At 36.7% G+C, this 22,149-nt stretch overlaps 1 protein-coding gene across 1 annotated transcript; it reads left to right on the top strand.

Annotated features, from left to right (window-relative positions):
• The first annotated feature begins 1,575 nt into the window (after positions 1 to 1,575).
• LOC5577244 (39S ribosomal protein L21, mitochondrial) lies at positions 1,576 to 2,479 on the top strand. The gene is made up of 2 exons (XM_001656300.2): positions 1,576 to 1,780; positions 1,853 to 2,479. Exons 1-2 carry the CDS (start codon positions 1,720 to 1,722, stop codon positions 2,401 to 2,403), a joined length of 612 nt encoding a protein of 203 aa, XP_001656350.2. The 5' UTR covers positions 1,576 to 1,719; the 3' UTR covers positions 2,404 to 2,479.
• The last annotated feature ends 19,670 nt before the right edge of the window (positions 2,480 to 22,149 follow it).

The raw sequence follows: 22,149 nt of genomic DNA, 5'->3' as shown, positions 1-22,149 counted from the left end.
GTTGGCGCCAGCGACAAAAAGTACAGGCAACAACCTTTCAAACATTCAGTTTCTTTCACTGGCCGCTGAACGACGACACTGTTGTTTGTATTGCACTCACTGATCGCGCTACGCTGGATTCTCAAATTTCTCAAACTTTCAACACAAGCGCATGGAAGAATGGTAGTCGGAGAACTGTCAAAACGTATGGAAAATAATGAAAAACGTAAATTATTAGCAATTAGGAACCTGGATCAAAAAAGTAGTGATAAGAACCCGCATAAAAATTTACCGCACTCAAAATAGTTGCAAACATAAAACGAGCATACATTATATCGTACATTCCATTAATAACGGGTAAACTATACCATAACAATAGGAATTAAGGTGACAATATTCAATGAAGTTTAGAAACTGTAGAACCGTATTTGTTCTACGCTACTGTAAGTGAACATTATTCTACCGTAAAGGCTGAGATACCCTCCTCTGGCTCAACTCAGAAAAAAAACAGCAGTCATCTTTCTTGTTTCGTTGTGCTATCCCGCATAAACAAAAACTATATCAGTACAGTTTCCCGAAAGGTTCACAACCATTTGCAACAATATCTGAATGATTTTGGTTACAATGAAAAATAACAATACATCCACCATACCTGAAACGTTTTTAACAATTCGACAAACGGTAAATAGGAAAATCACAATGTAAGGAATAGGCGGTTAAGTTCTGTAACCATTTGAAAACGTCGATTTTCTCGAACAAAATTTCTCATCAACAGTTTTCCAAAAGGTAGATATACTGTCCATTTTTCGACAAAATCAATGTAAGCCAAACAGTGTTGATGCATTTGAACCATATGTTTCTAAGGGAAATAAATAACGTATGCATAATTATTGGATTACGGTGCTTTATTGTATTTTTACCCTATCCTATTCCTATATATTCCTATATAATGCAAGCACTAGGATAATTCCTGAGGCTTTTTCTCGAGGAATTTGAGAAGAAATTCTTGAAGAATCAGATGAATAGTCACGTAATCAAACTCTTAATTTTGCACTTTTTAAAGACTCGAATTAAAATAGAAAACCAGACCCGCTACCAGCCCTGCGATGATTAAATTAAAGTTAAATATCACCTCAAGGATCTCTCATTCTTTCTGAAACTCGCGGAATATCGCCTTCCAATGCATCCATGTACAGTGTACCCCCGTTAATTTGAACGATACCTCATTTAAACCATCGGGGTTCATTTTTAATCTGAACATCTAGTCACCCTAGAACCGTGTTTCTGGTTACCTTTTTCACTGTTTTGTTTTGATTATGCGCTCCGTTCCACAGCGTTCCATTCCATTTCACTTTACCACTTTCCATGAGCTGAATGACGTTTGAACCATTTTTAATCTGAGCGATGTGCAAATAAGCGGGGTACAGATTAAAAAGTGTTCAGATTAAATGTGGCCAAACCCGGTACCAATATCATAAGTTTTGCCGTTTAGTAAAATGAACTATGTGAACACGCCCCTTATGTATATTGATTTGTAGCTCCGTGTATTGTCGCCCTTTGGCGATTCGACCCAAAGCACAATACCGTTTCAGTCAACTGTGGAAATTAACTGTCAAGTATCAAAATAAAAGCATCGCTGCAGATTGAAAAAAAATAACCATGCCGATTGTCGTACTCCAAAATTTCTAAAAACAGCTAAATATTAGTTTAAAAGAAAGTATTTAGTTGTAACGCTTCAAAATGATGCTGAATCGGTTGTCCACATTCTTCCGAACTGCTCCTTGCACAAATTTACTGACAAGTAAGTAGAGTTTCTTTGGAAGCTGGGATTTCCTTACCGGGACTGTTGATGTAATCAATGTTTTGATTCCAGATTTGCTGAGAACTGCAACGGTACCAACCCAAAGATTGCCACTTCCGGTCGCCACTGGCTTAGCTCCAGTTAGTTCAATCGTTTCTCGCTTCAATTCGTCTCTGGTGTCGCCTCAGCAAAATGGATCAGTCTTGGAAGAAGTGAAGAAACAAGTGGAATCGGGGTCCGAAGGACGACTTTTTGCCGTGGTTCAACTGTGCGGAAAGCAGTTCAAAATCACCTCTGGGGACATAATCATTGTGGAGGGCTACTGGCCACCCACCAATGGAGATCAGATCCGGCTGGATAAGGTGCTGCTGGCCGGAGGAAAGGATTTCTCGCTCATAGGAAGGCCTTTGGTCCCGCAAGGGTTGGTCGATGTTCGAGCTACAATAATTGAAAAGTCTCTGTCCCACACAAGAACGCATTTCCGCAAAAAGCGCAGGAAGCAGTACATGAGGATTAATTTCTATCGCACCCAACAGACGATGATCCGGATCAATTCCATTGATGTGAACTCGGGAGGATTGAAGAACCGAAACAATGTGGACGATGTGGAGCGGTTTTACTAAAATGCAGATGAGATACTAATAGATTTCATCTAACTATTAGATTCTATTATTGAAATATACATAAAAAAAAAAGCTCTTTTTTGCTGTACTCCTACTTTTACTTAAATATTTGAATTTCTACGCACCAACATATTCTTGTCCTATGTTTTGATATATCTACCCAAGTTACTAAAAGTACCGATAGAAGGTAATTGACGAAGCTAAGCGAGGTTGCTTGTAGTGTTCTAGGCAGTTTAATTTTAAAGTAGTTACACAGCTAGTTAAGATTACCAACTTCAGTCGGTATTTGAACTACGGAGTTTTGGGATGGTACACAAATTATGTCACGCTAAATTTAAGTACTAAACCGTTTCAAATCTCTAAAAGTATAGATTGAACAGAAAATTTCACTGAAATGCGATTCCATAAGCTTGACACAGATGTTAAGATGCAAATTGTGCACTTTATCATTAATTTGAGCCATCTCGGAGACCCGAAAATGGTCATTTTTAGGATCAATCAAATGCAGTTGACATAATCTCGATCATCAGAAGGTTTACGCTGATGCGTTTTTCTCAAAACTCCTTGGTATAGTGGCCACATTATAGCCGATTCTGGAAATTATCTGTGACTTGAAATTTGCCTACCTCCAGGGGCACAGAAGCACAGAACTCTTGACATCCGACCTGACCCAGGGATCCACCGCAATAACTCCAGCTACATGAACATTCCCGATATCCTTTTACCACTTTTAGAAACTAGATATGTGTACGAGTATACTGACAAAAAATCATTGAAATCCGTTATGTTTCGCTGAGCGGTGAGAGTTTTAGTAATTTTTCTTTCACTCAGGCCTATACGGGTTAATGATGTCGGACTAATGAAATATTACTGAGCAAAGTGCACCAATTTTCGAAAAACAGACATTAGTTAAAAAAAGTTACGAAGTTCTCTGCCCATAAAAGCATAACCATATGGATTTCCTGAAAAATATTTTTTTGGCGGGCTACACATATTTCTATATATATTTTCATATACGCACAAAAAATTAAACAGTTTGTTCGAAAACATTGCGAAAAAATTTCAAACTAGTGCTGTCCCATTAGAGTGATGCAAATTTTGAAATTTTAGCTCCCCTATGCTTAAACGATTTTATTTATGAAAAATAGCATCCTCCCAAAGTTTGAAGTAATTCGGAAGAAATTTGACTGTGCACACGCCATTTGAAGTTTATATGGAGATTACTATGGAAAACGTCAATCTTTAGTGTTCAGCCCTCTATCTCTTCGTCATAAAATTTTATGGAAAAGTGAACAAATTCTTCTAATGTGAAATCCTCCCAGCTACAACTTTGCCGAAGACCACTTTTTGATTGAACGTCAGGATAAATTGTTATTAATCGTCATAAAAATGGTTAGCATGCAGCATGCTTCACCAACTGTTCGGCAGGCAACAGTGGTGCTCCTGGCGGGAAGAATAGATCAAAGTAATCCAGGCTACTATGTTCTACAGCAAAAAAGCAGTGTTGCTCTGAAAGTAATTGATTGATCATCTCAGCATGATTCAGACTTTGTTATCAATAATAACAAATTATCCTTAAGTCCCATCGAAATGTGGTCTTCGGCAAAGTTGTAGCTGGGAAGTTTTCACATGAGATGAGTGTGTTCACTTTTCCATAGATTTTTATGACAAGCAGTTAAAAGACTGAACACAAAAGGTTTGCCTTTTCCATAGTAATTTCCATATAAACTTCAAATAGCGTGTGCACAACCAAATTCCATCCGAATCTTTCCAAATTTTGGGAGGATCATTTTAATCATAATTGACATCGTTTAAGCATAGGGGAGCAAAAACTTCAAAATTTGCATCAGTCTACTGTCCCATATTGAAAAATAAAGGCATAAACAGTCTCTATATAGACCAGCCAAGAAAAAGTATAATTTTTCTTTAGTAAAAATTCTCTGCGATACAAATTTATCGCGAACACATTTTGATTGATATTCAGCTTCATTCATACATTAAATTCTATCCATTTTATAATGTAGAATATCTTATAGATATAGCCTAAGAACAGTAGTGTCATGTATTAATATTAAAACATGGCTCAAAACCGCGCCCTTTATTTATTTTACATAATGCAGAACCACTTCTTCCGGCAACGTCGATGTGGTCAGCTAGTCTTGTGTTGAATACGTCAAATCTCTACGAAAGGCTCAAGATAGTTTACCGCATTTCATTTTCAATATTGATGATTAATTCGATTTTAATTCCTTTATGAATTTCCCGTGCCTATTCTGCGCGGCGTGTGAGGTGACACGAGTCGAATTAGGTGACAATTGTCGACTCGCTCCCATTTGATTATCATTAGACGTCTCACGTGATGTACATCATTCGCGGCGAGACCAAGTCGTCTCGACTCACACGCCACGCAGAATAAGCACATCCATTGCATAAACAATGGAGCTGAAATACAAGGGATGGGCAAAATGATTGATATAGGTAAAATTTTGCCTAAATTGAAATGCTAATTACTTTATTAAAAATTGAGGAGATTGAATGCATCCGAAAGCAGTCGACGGCAAATTTGGTCTAGTTTCAGGAACTTGCATGGTCATGCATATTGGACACTGGACACCAGTGATGTTCTGGATTTTCCTAGGTCATGTCCAAATGTCATTTTTTCTGCCACTTGTATTTTTGTGCTGTGTAAAGTTGGATAGATATTTACAATTTTCCTACAAACTAGAACTTACAGGAAGTTGAATGCCGCCAGACGCTAGATTTGTTGGAAATCTTCAGAAACATGACTATTTCCGTAAAACTGGTTCCGGAAAACATGGTCAGTCATGTTTGTATTTCCAATCATGTAAATATTATCCGGAGCTGTATCCAAGTGGGCATCAACCTTCAAAATAATGTTGCCAGCAGCATATTGAGGTAGGCTACTTGCCTACTAGTAGACTTAGTGGTGGATCCGGGATGGTGGTGATATTTTACTTAATTAAAAGGCTCAATTAAGTGATGATCTGAGACCATCGAATGGAACTGGCTGTATTTGGCTGGTCAGAGGTATTTTATACCCGTCCAGCACTTCAAAAGTGTCGCACTACATTTTACAATTACATAGGGTCTATCGGAAGACTTCTGGAGTGATTTGTGCTTCGGTCAGCGCGTGACAATTAAAGTCCATCAAGTGGATGGCTCATAGCAAACGAACATATTGCAATCGAACTGTGCCCCCAATGGTACAGTCGAATTTCGTTCGTTGCACTATTTTTAAGTGGACTTTAAGTAAAATTTCCTCAACTTAATTCAACTCAAAAACGATCAAAATGTAACTTACACCTCTCTGAGTTTGAGCCCCTCAAATCAAGTAACTTTCAATTTCCAGCCTAGGATTCCTTTGGGGTAATTTTTTTAACTTCACTGTGCACAAAATTTTCCCAACAAACTCATGGTTTCTGTTTTTGGTTTCTTTTGGTTTCTGTTCTGTGGAAACAAAATTTGACAACTTTTGTAAAAATTCGAAAACCAAAATCTTTTATTTATTCTTGGGATTTCTATAAAACGTTTACACATAATATTCCGCAACTATTTATTTGCTAGTCGATTAGTCTATATGTATAGCTACTTTTGCAAGAAGAAGCGATTCATGCTCAAACTTCTTTATGTTAGCCAGTAAGCTCTCAGTTTTGGTAAAGCCCGACAAAAGGCAAACAAAAAGTCACCCATATATCCGACACCGTACAACAGAGTTGATGAAAGCGTGGGCCGAGTTGTGTTACATTTTTGGACAAGCTTTGGTTGGACGCCATCCATCGCAAAAGGAAAACGAACAAAGCGACTCCGATTTCATTAGGCAAAACCAATCAATCCTTCTGTAGAATTTGGGAACTGTGGAAGAGAGGTGTATTATATCCCTATGTCTCGAATGGATGATTGATGAACAACTTGGTTTGGGGAAGTCGAGCAGAACTGTAAATCAGGTATTTTTAATTTGGGACCCACAGAGGACAAAGCTGAGCTAAAGCGTAACTTGAGCGTTTGAATATTATTTTGAATATGAACCGAAGAATATCGCTTATGCAAGAATTTACTGTCTCGATGAATGGAGAGATATTGAAATATATTATAATAAATATATGTGTTAAAAGAGCATTGCAACGCAAGTTGAATCAGGTGAGACATACTTTTTGAAATGATGTCTATGGCTTACAGTACATTTGAAGTTCAAATGTGAATGTTTTTGTTAGTTAATAGAAATAAAACATGTTTTCATTGTCAAAGTTATTCAAAGTCCTATGTTCTACATCTTTGAGGTTTTTCTATTCCTTTGTGAAGTTACATCCTTAAGCTAAGTATGATGTTTCACTAAAGAAAAGTAAAGAAATTCCTTGACTGAATGACTTTGACATGATACAGCGATCAGAGAAATGTGATTTCTTGGATCATTTCTGGGAAGAAATTCTCCACGCATCGAGATAGGCGATTCCTTTTCTCGTCAGTAAACCAGCCTTTAATGGGAAAGACAATGCCAATGCAAAGTATCGTATCTGTGTACGCTATGAAAGGAACGACGAATTTTGTATGGAGGTTGCAAGCATGCTCAAAAAATTGATTGAAACTAGAAGCTAGAAGCTAGACGCTAGACGCTAGAAGCTAGACGATTGAAGATAGAAGATAAAAGATAGAAGATAGAAGATAGAAGATAGAAGATACAAGATACAAGATAGAAGATAGAATATAGAAGATAGAAGATAGAAGATAGAAGATAGAAGATAGAAGATAGAAGATAGAAGATAGAAGATAGAAGATAGAAGATAGAAGATAGAAGATAGAAGATAGAAGATAGAAGATAGAAGATAGAAGATAGAAGATAGAAGATAGAAGCACAGACAAACAGACGTAACACTTAGAACAAATTTCTTCAAAATCCATTGCCCAGTTTACATCATCATCATCTGGTGAGCATGTTGCACGAAAAGATGTTTCGTGCAACAAGACCAGCAGATGGCGGTAGTGTGAAACGTCAAACGCGAAGAAAAACGATGCGCGCGCCTCTGGTTGAGAGATTTGTAACATAGCGAATTTGAAATGATCGTTAAATGAGTGGTCGATGGAAATTTCGTCAGTGTTCAGTCTGTTTGTCTGTGATAGAAGATAAAAGATAGAAGGTAGAAGATAGAAGATAGAAAATAAAAGATAGGAGATAGAAGGTAGATTGGTTGTAATTTGCTTAATTTTCCAATGATTATTTCGAATTCAGATTTGAAACGACTCTACTTTTTTACGTTTAATATCATGTAATTAGTTATATTTCTTGATTCCTTTAGTTACGATTTTTTCTGCCGTTCAGTCCTGGTTGACTTGTTCGGTTTAGTTCTCGGCAGGGCCGTATTTACGGGGGTCCAAGGGGGCCATTGCCCCCGGGCCTCCACATTTTATGGGCCCCCACAAAATACTTCTTAATTAAGCATTTTTAAATATTTGAGACTCATTATTGAAACCAATAAAATGGTGCCATCTTTTTGAATTACATAGAAAGATTGGTTAACCTAAAGATTCTAATTTTAATTTTGAGGATAATCATTTTGTTTCAAATCTAAATGATTTTTAGGCTGCTCTGTAGTGTGCAGTACATTTGACCTATTGTTTTGTATCTGAGAGTTCCAGTGTTTGTTGATTTCTGGGTTTGTTTAGTACTCTTTTACTTAAATCTGAAAATGAAAAATTAGTTTTGGACCACTGCGGTGAACACATTTCAAGAATTTTAAAGAAAAAAACAAAAAAAATTAAGGAAATCCAACATTCATTTTGCAGAAGATTGGCTTGTTCTTTTGGCTCTCACACAATTTGCACGAACCGATTACAGCTCCTCCTCAATTGCAGCTTTCCACAGTGCACTTTCGGGACCGTTGAGTTTTTCATCGAAGGTCCTTGGTTCGGGTGGAAAATAGGGTCCTCAAATGTTTAATGAAATCTTGTTTTTATTCAATAACACGAAAGAGAATGTTACTGCAACCACTTTAGCAATTTTTCCCGCTCAAATAACGGCTATATCACAGACAAACAGACGTAACACTTAGAATAAATCGCTACCAAAAACATAGTCACGAGAACATGTACGCCCAATGCTAAAATCACGGTGTTTGGCCGATGGGCCAACAGGTGGCGGTAGTGTGTAAACGTCAAACACGAACTAAAACGATGCAAGCGCTGCAGGTGGTGGATTGGCCACCTACCATATATTTGAATCGACCGTTAAAAAGGTGGTCGATGGACATCGATGAGAGTGTGACGTCTGTTTGTCTGTGGGCTATATCATATTTAAACTTTTATTTAAAAATTGGGTCCAAAAATGAACCTTGACACTTGAGATCATGTTTGACGTTCGCTAGTTGACCAAAACACCACAGGGCTTTTAGTTTTAACACTGGGGTTGTTCCTATCTGACATTTCGGAAGGGACACGGAAAACAAAATACACCCAAAATATGAGTTTAAGCCAAGGGGTGTGACAAAATCTAAAATAAACATAAAAAATGTTTTTTTTTGACTTAAAACTACCGGAAAACATTAAAACATTGAGTAAATATGTATTCTTGGCCTAAACTTAAGCATTACCCGAATAAAAAATACAATACAATAACAATATAACGTATTGTAACAGTACCATTCAATATATTGGAAATACAATACAGTATATGTAAAATGACAATACAATTACAGTACAATATATTGTTTTGAACAGTTCACTGTACGGTATATGAGATTTTTGCAATATAATGTATGGGTGGTTAAGTATCGTAACAATACAAATATAGATATTTTCTCATACAATAATTTTGAAAATACAATACGATATAATGTTCATGTATTGTCTTGATTAACAATTCGTGTATTGTTGTACAATACAAAAACAATTCAACGAACTGTATCATGGTTGCATTCGTCGTTACAGCTAATGTCAAGTGACTTCTAAAAAACTACTTATTTTTACTTTTTGAATATTTTTCACCCAACATTTCTTGCTTTCTGAACTTGTTTTGTTTATTTCTTTCAGCAAAGCTACATAGAAAAAAGCAACAGTTGTTTTACGCGAAAATAGGAATTTGACCAAAATTGTAAGGTATAAAACCAATTAAAAACAATACAATGTTCTGTTACAATATATTATATTGTTTTTGAACTATATATCCAAACAAGAATAATATTGCTCGACATTCAATTACAATACGCTGTATTGTATCTAATACGTTATATTGTACATTAATGGTTTATCCCATTCACTGAATGATACGTTTTTATCCGGGTAGGCACTAAAATTGGGACATGGCTTTAGGACCCTATTGTGTACCAAGTTACTGGTTTCACGGTACCGAACAGGAGGTACACCCTTGGTAATGCGCTCCGATACACGCACCGCAATGGCTGGCTCATCAAACTCCTTGTCGAAACATCCTTCACCGGACTCACATTCAGCATACAAATCGGCATCCCCATCATCAGCTTGAAGCACGGGTTGCGTATCACGCGGTAACGGTGAATCGATCTCGATAACATCGGTTGCTTTCTTCTCACTAGAGTGCCTGTAAACCTAGATCCACTCTGCTTTTCACCATGTCCATCGTCTATTCGTCTTCGGAGCGGCTCTCCAGTGCGGTCGTAAGAGCTTCGTATGATGCCGGCAGGCTTCGCAGAATGAGCACAACTGTCAGTGTGGCTTCCAATTCCAGCCCGGCGTTCGCCAATCGTTGGAACAAATCCTTCATCTCGTGCAAATGGCGTTCCATGTCGTCGCCATCCGAGTAGGTGAGGTTACAAATCGGCTTCAAGATGGACACTTTCGATATGAGGGAGGTTTTCTGGTGATGGTCTCTGAGCGTCTCCCAGATTTGCTTGGCGGTGGTGCACTTAGGGATCAGTGACTGCTGCGTGATTTCGACGAACAGGGAAATCGTATCTTGCGTCTTGGCGTTTCCGTTTGTCCACACCTCGGCGCGTCTGTGGTCACATACTTCCACAGTTCCTCCCGCATCAGCAGACTTTTCAGCTGAAAACTCCAGCTCTCGTAGCTGTCGTTGCCAAGTCTCTTCATGCTGAATTTCTGCATTTCATCGGTGACCGGCAAATTTAGTTGCGGCGTGTCCTCGAACAAAATTGTGTATTTCCGGTTTATCACTAACCGAAAAAAAAAACACTTTTTCTCAACTTCCGAACGGCCCATAATCTATTGGACTGGTTGTAGGTCGGATAGAGCATGAGCATGATTGACCGCCCGCAGATGCTACTCCCTTATTGCAAGAACAGCTGTACTTACACGCAAAAAAATTGTGCGGTAAAAACTACCATTTTAGGGGGTTAACTTAAGCGCTCGCACCGGCAATTTTCAGCAGACCAGAAATGCGCTTGATTTTACCATATCTGTAGTCGAAATCAGATTGTTGTAAATTATTTCTGTCAAATGTACCAGTAATGTGGTGGGATGTACCGTAAACATAGTAAATTGGTCTGAAATTGCATGGTACCGTGCACCCCCGTTAATTTGAACGGTACCTCATGCAAACCATCGGGGTTCATTTTTAATTTGAACATCTAGTCACCCTAGAAACGTGTTTCTGGTTACCTCTTTCACTGTTTTGTTTTGATTCTGCGTTCCGTTTCACAGTGTTCCATCTCACTTCACTCCGTTCCATGAGCTAAATGACGTTTGAACCATTTTTAATCTGAACGATGTGCAAATTAGCGGGGTACAGATTAAAAAGTGTTCAGATTAAATGAGGTCAAACCAACGGGGGTACCCGGTAGTTTCAAGAATGGGCGTAGTCAGCTAAAATAGTAATTTTTACTACAGATTTTTTTCCCGTGTACACAGGAAACCAACAGACACTACTCGGGATCAGTAGCATCCTCAATGTGTAAGTACTAGTGTGTCGTAACCGTGAAACGGAAGAGGACCACAATTTGCAACACGTCTGTTGCTCTTAACAATAACCGATTAACTGACTCCAGCTTTCTTCCAGTGATTGCTCGAATCATGAGATTTCGGTTACCTCATTGTTGTCATTTCATTTACACATTCTCTTTCTTTCTACTGGAAGAAAGACAGTTGGCTTTTTTCCATTCGAATAGTCTACACACATTCAAATATCTCTCCATTGAACGTCAACTAAATCCTCAGTACGCAACCAAATGAGTAAGTTTTGAATAGGGCTTAATCTGCAAATGAAATTGATTTCATTTGCATTTGCATTCTGCTTACCCTTCACCTGAGAGAGACTCGCGAAGAGGAAAAATATCAACGTCATATGCAGCCCAGATTCCCCTCTCACGAAACGTCAAATGCAGCCCACCGTTTTTATGGCTGAAAAAGTGAAAAGTATTGTGTTCAAAGTAAATTGTTTTTAAAAACCTCAGTCAGCGGAGCAGTTTTTACCAAAGTTGCTGATAAATCTAAGCAGAAGATTAATTATTTCTAATGTCTGCTACGTTTGCTGGCATGAAATTTCACTCAAACGGTTATTAATGATTCGATGTGATGCAAACTCAATCATTTTTTGCAGAGAGGTTCATGTGAGGGTTTGAACGGCTTGCGCATAATTGGTATAAACACAAAGGGGAATTAGAAAAAAACTCAGCAATCACAGAAAAAGAAGACCGTCTTCGCGAGTCTCGTCTCAGCCCTTCACTACATTCTCTCTCACCTCTACTCTCTTATTAAAATGTTCTTTCCAAATGAAGCGTGAATTTATAATCATTGAAAGCAATTGATATTTGATAACTGATAAATTATAAAAATTGGATCTTACTATGTGGTTGAAATGATTCAATTCATACCTTTAAGGCCAAGTAACCCGTCATTCGTTATGGCAACAATGATGACTTTTCAGCTTGCATTTCAAAGTGATAAAACTCAGTCTAGATCAATTTTATTGACTTGAAAATGTATCACTGTACGTGCTAACATGCATACAGTATGCTGATACTTTTCCAGCTGTGTCAGTGCAAAACCAACTGATTTTCTTTCATTCAAAATCATGAGCAACAATCATCAACGACGCGTACAAATTTCAATGACGGCCTACTTCGCCTTAAAGTATGTTTAGCAAAATAAAACCCAAGTAACCACAAGCACGCTAATCCAATCCAATCCAATTCAATGCAATCCAATTCAATGCAATCCAATTCAAATCCGATCCATAACAAATCAAATCTAACCCAAATCCAATCGAAATCTAATTCAAATCAAATCCAAATATAATAGAAATTCAATTCAAATCCAATCGAAATCTAATTCAAATCCCGTTCAAATCCATACAAATGCAAATCCAATTCAAATCCAAAATCAATCTAAATAACAAAGCCAATTCAAATCCAATCAAAATCTAATCTAAATCCAATCCAAATCCAATAAAATCCAAAAATAAACGAATTCCAAATCCAATCCAATCCAAAAATAAACCAAAATCAATTCAAATCGAATCGGAATCTAATTCAAATCTCGTTGAAGTCTATACAAATCCAAATCCAATCCAAATCCAATCAAAATCCAAATCCAATCCAATCAAAAAAAAAAAAGGAAATTCAATTCAAATCCAATCGAAATCTAATTTAAATCCTATCCAAATCCAATCCAATCCAAATGTAATAGAAATTCAATCGAAATCTAATTTAAATCCAATCGAAATCTAACACAAATCCAATCCAAGAAAAATGGAACTTCAATTCAAATCCAATCGAAATCTAATCCAATCCCATCCAAATCCAATCCAACCAAAATATAATGGAAATTCAATCGAAATATAATTCAAATCCAATCGAAATATAATCAAAATCTAATCCAAAAAAAAAAAAAAATAGAGCTTCAATTCAAATCCAATCGAAATCTAATTCAAATACCATCCAAATCCAATCCAAATACATACAAATCCAAATTCAATCTGCAATAGGGTCCTAAAGCCCTGTCCCGATTTTAGTGCCAATCGCTTAAGTTTAGGCCAAAAATACATGTTTACTCAATTTTCTAATGTTTTCCGTTGGTTTAAGTCCAAAAAACATTTTTTTTAGATTTTGTCACACCCCTTGACTTAAACTCAAATTTTGGGTGTATTTTGTTTTCCGTGTCCCTTCCGAAATGTCAAATAGGAACAACCCCAGTGTTAAAACTAAAACCCCTGTGGTGTTTTTGTCGACTAAGCGAACGTCAAACATGATCTCAAGTGTCAAGGTTCATTTATGGACCCAATTTTTAAATTAAAGTTAAAACATGATATAGCCGTTATTTGAGCGGGAAAAAATGTTAAAGTAGTTGAAGTAACATGCTCTTTCGTGTTGTTAAATAAAAACAAGATTTTATTAAAAATTTTAGGACCCAATTCTAATCCAATCCAAATCCAATAAAATCCAAAAATAAACTAAATTCAATTCAAATCCAATCAAAATCTAATTCAAATCCCGATCAAATCCATACAAATCCAAATCCAATTTGAATCCAAAATCAATCTAAATAACAAAGCCAATTCAGATCCAATCGAAATCTAATCCAAATCCAAAAAAAAAAAACTAAATTCAATTCAAATCCAATAAAATCCAAAAATAAACTAAATTCAATTCAAATCCAATCAAAATCTAATTCAAATCCCGTTGAAATCCATACATATCCAAATCCATTTCATATCCAAAATCAATCTAAATAACAAAACCAATACAAATCCAATCGAAATCTAATCCAAATCCAAAAATGAACAAATTCCAAATACAATCCAATCCATCATAACCCAAAATCAATTCAAATCGAATCGGAATCTAATTCAAATCTCGTTTAAGTCCATACAAATCCAAATTCAATACAAATCAAATCAAAATCCAATCCAAATCCAAATCCAATCAAAACCCTTAATCCAATCCCATCCAAAAAAAAAAAACGGAAATTCAATTCAAATCCAATCGAAATCTAATTTAAATCGTATCCAAATCCAATCCAAATGTAATAGAAATTCAATCGAAATCTAATTCAAATAAAATCGAAATCTAATACAAATCCAATCCAAGAAAAATGGAACTTCAATTCAAATCCAATAAAAAATCTTATCCAAATCCCATCCAAATCCAATCTAAATCCATACAAATCCATAATCAATCTAAATAAAATGCAAACACAATTCAAATCCAATACAAAGCCAATTCAAATCCAATCCATTCCAAATCTAAAAATAAACTAAATTCAATTCAAATCCAATCGAAATCTAATTCAAATCCCGATCAAATCCATACAATTCCAAATCCAAATACATACAAATCCAAATTCAATCTAAATAAAATGCAAACAAAATTCATATGTAATACAAATCCAATAAAATCCAAAAATAAACTTCAAAAATTCAATTCAAATCCAATCGAAATCTAATTCAAATCCCGTTCAAATCCATACAAATCCAAATCCAAAATCAATCTAAATAACAAAACCAATTCAAATCCAATCGAAATCTAATCCAAATCCAAAAATAAACAAATTCCAAATCCAATCCAATCCATAAATAAACCAAAATCAATTCAAATCGAATCGGAATCTAATTTAAATCTCGTTTAAGTCCATACAAATCCAAATTCAATCCAAATCAAATCAAAATCCAATCCAAATCCAATCGAAATTTCAATTCAAATCCAATCGAAATCTAATTTAAATCGTATTCAAATCCAATCCAAATGTAATAAAAATTCAATCGAAATCTAATTCAAATAAATTTGAAATCTAATATAAATCTAATCCAAGTAAAATGGAACTTCAATTCAAATCCAATGGAAATCTAATTCAAATACCATCCAAATCCAATCCAAATACATACAAATCCAAATTCAATCTAAATAATATGCAAACACAATTCAAATCCAATCCAAAGACAATTAAAATCCAATCCAAATAAAAAAATAAACTAAATTCAATTCAAATCCAATCGAAATCTAGTTCAAATCCCGTTCAAATCCATACAAATCCAAATCCAATTCAAATTCATTCCAAATCCAATCAAAACCGAATCCAAATCCAATTCAAATGCAATACAAATCAAATCCAAATCCAATCCAAATCTAGTTCAAATAAAATTCAGATTCAATGCAAATCCAATCTATATTCAATTTAAATCTATTCCGTTAAATTTAAACATTTAAAGTTGCACAGTTGCACAGTTATACGATTCACATTTTTACAAAACCATCCGTACCGCTGCCGCTTCGACTATTCTGCACACAAAAAAACACCAAATTTAAAATCCACTCTCACTGAATATAGTAGTCATGAGTATCATGCTCAAACCGTTTTTAAACCGTCCAAATTATCAGTTGATTGTTGATTGTATTCAAATTATTTACAAGCCACACCATCATATCATGAAAAATATGTATCATATCATTTTATTCATAACACTCAATTATCCTTATTTTCACTGATTCATTTGTTTCTTTTTTCTGTCATAAATTTTCGAGCTTTTTCTTTTATCATCTCTCATGTTTTCGTAATTTTCCAATTTTCAAATAACCGTATTTCATTTATTTTTTTTCTCATGTTATCAAATTATGTATACCTTCATTTATTTTTTTTTTGCTTTATCCATTAAATTTGCATTTTTCACACTTCATTTATTTTTTCTTTGCCATCTAGTTCAATTTATTGTTTAAGCCCCAAATATTTTTTGGCTTCGTTTGTTTCATTCTTTGCATTTTTCTATCATCTTTTATTTTAATTTTTTTTTTGCTCGACTGCAATTTATTTTTTCTGGCTCCATTTATTTTTTGGCTTTGATATTTCTGTTTCCATCTCTGCACATTTAACAATCTCACAACAGAAATAAATTGTCTTTTGACTTCCTCTTTTTCAACGAATACAAACTTTGGTTCAGCTACCGGCTGCACCATGTCGTAACCGTGAAACGGAAGAGGACCAAAATTTGCAACACGTCTGTTGCTCTTAACAATAACCGATTAACTGACTCCAGCTTTCTTCCAGTGATTGCTCGAATCGTGAGATTTCGGTTACCTCATTGTTGTCATTTCATTTACACATTCTCTTTCTTGCTCTATTTCTACTGGAAGAAAGACATGTCGTTTTCGGGTCGGTGATCAACACATAAACAAACAAACGTCAATCAAATTGTAGTCCGGTCGAACCTGAATCGGGTTGGGGTTGAAACTGTGATTCAGAACGGGTTTCGCCAGTTCCAACCTAGGTTCAAAAACGAATTCGACAACAGTTGGCTTTCTTCCATTCGAATAGTCTACACCTGGGAGGGAGGCACCGATACTACACACGAAAGATAGAACAACGTTTGTTTGAACTGCAAGATAACTCCAGCTTGCCAACAACAATCAAGGCAGGCTTGGGGAAAACCGCTAGTTTTCTTTTGTTGTGTACTTTCGATCTTTCCTGACAAACATGAAAAAAGGGCCACAGTTTTCTATGCAATAAATAATAATTTTCATTGGAAAAAGTAAAACGATGCGTTTTTTAATGCTTTATATTCACTCAGTTGGAAGGTGCTCACGTGACATTACTTACATTTTGTGTATGAATTGATTTTCATTCAATTTTTGTCACTTTCGATGAAATGCGAAAATGTGTTTTAATAAGTTACGCGCTTTTTCCATGTTAGTCCAATGTTTGAGATCTGGGCTCACAGTGACAGTTCATGACAGCGGAATCTCGGCTCACTATGACGTACAGAAATTTTGTATTGGATTCTCCCTCCCAGGTCTACACACATTCAAATATCTCTCCATTGAACGTCAACTAAATCCTCAGTACGCAACCAAATGAGTAAGTTTTGAATAGAGCTAAATCTGCAAATGAAATTGATTTCAACATTAGATTGTATCAATGTTTTCTCCCAAATATTATTATTCATATATGCATTCTGCTTACCCTTCACTACATAGTGCTCTCATTATTATAACAAACAATAACAGCGCCGGCTACGTCAATGCAGCTCAATTTGGGGATGGGAGGGAAATGTTGACGTGTTACTTGCTTTATGGAAGCCGAGGAGTCCTCTGCACATCCACAAGTAGACACTGGGTGTTTCGACATGGGAAAGGTTTAGGTAAAGGATTCGTTTTGGTAAACGATAAATATATAATTTGAAATGAATGCGTCTAACCGGATCCGCGATATTACTCGATAAACGCATTGAACGCCGAACATGTGTTCATCGCTCGGCCCACATGAACCTAGGACAGGACGTGACAGCTCAACTAAGACTGTCCTGTTGTTTTTCGTTCAATAACCTTGGCGATATAAAAACCAGTGCTACCAGTATCCTTTTCAAGCAAATCTTGTAAATAAATTCAAATATCAAGGCTCATAATTTGGTTGTTTTTGACGTTGGATAACGTCTTACGGCAACATACTGGGGTACAATTTCGAAAAACGAAAAATCGCTCGCGTCACGAAAAGTGGTTAGATTTTGACTGTTAATAACTTACTAACGCCCGCATAAATTTTCAAGATTCTTGCACCAATCGATTGCAAATCTTTCTACGAATCTACTCAAATAATGAAAACTATTGATTTTCATGACTAAACTATTGAACAATTGGTAAATATCGAGGCATGTCTTATTTTTAATAGAAAAGCACATTTTTCTTGCTGTTATAAGGTTTTGACGTTTTGCAGTTTACATGTGCCGTAATTTAGTGATAATTGATCATATTTCATGGTTTTTCTTGTCTGTTTTCAATCATGTTGAAAATGCCAAACAACTGAATACAAGTACGACGGTCAGCCTCTTTGACTCATGTGCCCAAATTTTATAACAAATGTGGTTTTAGTGCTAAAAATCATCCCTTAAATAGAAAATCGGGGAATCCCATTTCGGGGTGAAATTGATCACTTGTCAATGCGATTATTGTTATTTTTTGAAACGACTCTACATAATGAATATAAGCTCCCTGAATTCGAATATGCTTGCAAAATGCTTAATAATGCAATATGTAAAGAAATAATGAATAGTTAATTTCAAGAATTGTGATAAAAACGCCTAGATGTAGGCAATTTTTTTAAGGAAAAACCTGATATATGACAGAAATTTAATTATTTCAACCGTATGAGCTAATTGGTACCAGTTTAGAAGATGAAATCGGGCTCGGGGATATATTTTAAGCATCCTTACAAACTTTACTTACTTTGAATAATTCCGTTGTCGTCGTCGCTACCTACATGCAAATGCATGCTAGAGCGATCAGAGTATTAATTTGTCAAACATAGAGCTAAAACTAATCAGCAACAGCTAACCAGAAAACTAATCAACCAAAATTATAATTGATAAATAAATAAATTAATTAATCAATTAATAGTTATAGATTAAGTGTCTCTGGTTGTAACTCTTTTACATCGAATGACCCGTTTTGTTTGAAATTGTGCTGCAATTCAATTTAAGCGCGTTCTCCACGGATACGACGAGTCAGTTGGATGTCCTTCGGTATGATGCTGACACGCTTGGCGTGGATCGCGCACAGGTTGGTAATCTTAAACAAACCGATCAGATAGGCCATTCGCTTCCTGCAGGACCATGACGGCCGAGCTCTGGAATCGCAGATTTGCCTCTACATTTCGCCGGATACCACTACGAAGCAGAAAAAGTTCTTCATGGTGCGGAACTTCTTCGAGTATCAAAAGGAACTTTAACATCGATTTGAGCAAAGAGGAGAACATGGAGCTCGCGGACTTCATGGAGAAGTACCTCAACCTCAAACTGGATTCGTAAACTACTAAAGAAACCAATCTTAGTGGATCATGCGTGGACCTAACGTTCGACCGAAATATTTGTTTGGGAAGCAAGAGTTACCGCTCATGCTTATTCTTCCATCGACCGAGTCTATCGGTGTTGAAGTGTTAACCGAAACAAACTTACACCACAGATTTTCTGTGCTAACACACAATGTCCACAATAGGTCAGAATTGACATGCAACAAATAATATGAAAATTGATTGGATTTTTATCAGTAGAAATCTTTCATAAGTTTGTGCCGGTCTTAAGCCAGGAAATAGATGAAGCTAACGTTATCCAACGTCAACTTGGCGGTTGTATCTCGGAAACAACCTCTTACTTTTTGAACGCTTCGTTCCTTTAGTGCAATAGAGGATGCCAGCTTTTTTTAAATATCAGGTTTATTTGAAAAACTGGCTATATTATTAAAGAAAATTAATACAATTATCATTCTATTGCCATTGCTCTCAATTAAATATGTTTTGTTTATTTTAACATGGTAGAAGTACATTCGATTAACTAAACATCAAATGTAAATAGAATTGAAACAAAAAGATTTAATGAAAAATCTCCAAACTTTTGATGAAAACTCTAATATATGAACTAGCCACACGGCCGGGATAGCAACAAAGTGCCTTCCCAGACAACCAAAATGTACGTATAACGAAATCACCTGAAGGCTTTGTGTGTGCAAAATTTCACTTATAAGCTAAGTATGCTGTTTCGCTCAAGAAAAGTAAAGAAATTCCTTGACTGAATGGGTCAAGAAATTTCCTACAGAGCGTGCCATTTGAAATGACATTTCTTCTCAACTGCGTACACAGTTCGAACAAAACGTGTAAATTTCAGAGACATATAATGCACATAATTGGAGCGTGGAGTATCATGGATATTTACATGATATTTCATGTAAACTTCAATTAGATGTGATGTAATCCAGCAGGATCCTCTGTGGTTACTTGATATATAACACATTTTACATTTTTACATCGCGCCATACCGGGTACTGTGGGGTGTGTTAATCTGTTACACTTTTGGTCTTCAAGGTATTTTATTCTCTGTGACAGCCCGCCCCAGAATCCTGCAGTCTCCCTCCAGAATTTTACCAGGTGAAGTCATGGATGTAATGAAAAATACGAAGTAGGGTAGATGCACCGGTGTTAGCCATAGTACCCGTTTTTGCCAGCTCAGATGGTATACCGTTTTGCGATGCAAATAGGCATACATCACTTTACATTTTATCACTAAGGTACAGTGGGGGAAGTGTATCAGTGGGGTAAGTGGATCATTCGTCAATATTAAGCACAAATTCTTGAATATGTTGAATGTGTTCGCACCATTGCTTCGTTTTAGGTTATATTCTCACGTCCACACTGATACTATTGCAAAACTGGTACTACACGTACACTAACACAAGCAAACTTGTTAGCTGCAAAAATCAATTAATTTCAAAATTGTTTTCCATCAATCAAAAATGCATTGTGTCTCTGTCTAAAATCGAATTATATTAGTTTTTTCGACACCTGTTGAGCATTTCATTTCTAATTGAATGAATCACAATGAAAAATATGTGATTTTTATAAATAAATACAGATATATTGTACATGGTGATGGAGAAGGATGACCACCTCATTATTATATACCTTGCAGAAGAGTTTGAATTACCTCATGTATTTTTATGCACCTTGCGTGCAGTTGTCATTTCATTGTTTTAACCTAACAAACATCGTCACAAGTAAACTTGATTCACTAGAGATCGGCCGCGTTATTTCTTTCAGTTGTCCGAAATACTTTACGGTCCGTTTTTACTCCGGTTCTGCGCATCTGCTGGTCGTTCCAATCCTTCAGGTTATGGGCGCCAGGTTCTCGGGAGTGTAATTAGTGAAGTGTTCCGGTGGAAAACTGTTTTTCCGGGAAGGATCCGGTGTTGGATTCCCGAAGAGTGTTTTGTGGTGCGATCGCGTGTACGTTAGTGAAAAGACAAAATGGCGGATGGCTGGAAAGCGTCGTTTGCCAAGCTTGGCAACGGAAATTATGCCTCTTGGAAGTTCCGTATGCGGTCTTTGCTGGAACGAGAGGATTTGTGGGACGCGATTGAACAGCCGAAGCCGGAAGAGGTCGATGATGGTTATGCGCAGTGGCGGAAAAGTGACGTGAAGGCGAGAGCAACAATTGCTCTGTTTGTTGAAGACAGCCAACTGCGATTTGTGAAAAAGTGTGAAACGGCACATCAAATGTGGGAAAATTTGCGAGTGTATCATGAGAAGGCCACAATCGGAAACCAGGTTATGTTGCTGCAACAGTTGTGCTCGAAAAATTTGTGCGAAGGAGGTAACGTTGAAAAGCACCTCGAAGAATTTGAGTGTTTGTACGAGCGCCTCGACAATGCGGGAGTGGAACTAAGCGAACTGTTGAGAATAATAATGATGTTGCGCAGTCTCCCATCATCGTACAGTAGTTTTGTGACGTCGTTGGAGAATCGGCCGCAGGAAGATCTCACGATGGATCTAGTGGTAGCTCGATTGCGCGACGAGTACCAAAAGCGCGCCGGGAATAGTTCACTCGGTGATAACAGTGAGAGCGCGATGAAGGTTTCCGATAAAGCGAGAAGTGAGAGGAAGTGTTTCTATTGTTCGAAACCAGGGCATTTCAAGAAAAATTGCCGAAAGTTTCTCGCGGAAAAGGGTGGTGAAAGTGGCAGTCAACCGACGGGTTCGGGTCAAGTCGTTAAGCAAAAAGCAAAACGAGCCCAAGCGGAAAGTGACGGTGGCAGTCGGTCGAAGCATGTCGTAGCGGATGACGTTGTCTGTGGCGCGGTGTGCTTTATGGCCGGTAACGTTATACCGGGAGCGTGGACGATTGACAGTGGCTGTACGTGCCATATGACGAATGATCGCGCGTTTTTCGTGGAATTCAAGCACGGTGTCGTTGTGGATGTGACTCTCGCGGACGGTACGAAAACGAAATCAACCGGCGCTGGTAGTGGTGTAATCATGGGCGTGAATGGTAAG

This window comes from Aedes aegypti, chromosome 3 (genome assembly GCF_002204515.2).
Source record: "Aedes aegypti strain LVP_AGWG chromosome 3, AaegL5.0 Primary Assembly, whole genome shotgun sequence".
NCBI classification, from domain to species: Eukaryota; Metazoa; Arthropoda; class Insecta; order Diptera; family Culicidae; genus Aedes; species Aedes aegypti.
This window is presented reverse-complemented; position numbering and strand designations above follow the sequence as displayed.

What these genes read in the sequence shown, in the direction of transcription:
- LOC5577244 (XM_001656300.2), top strand. Translation starts at nt 1,720, where the DNA reads ATGATGCTGAATCGGTTGTCCACATTCTTCCGAACTGCTCCTTGCACA. An exon ending in TTGCACAAATTTACTGACAA is followed by an intron (nt 1,781 to 1,852) that starts GTAAGTAGAGTT and finishes TTTTGATTCCAG; the next exon opens with ATTTGCTGAGAACTGCAACG.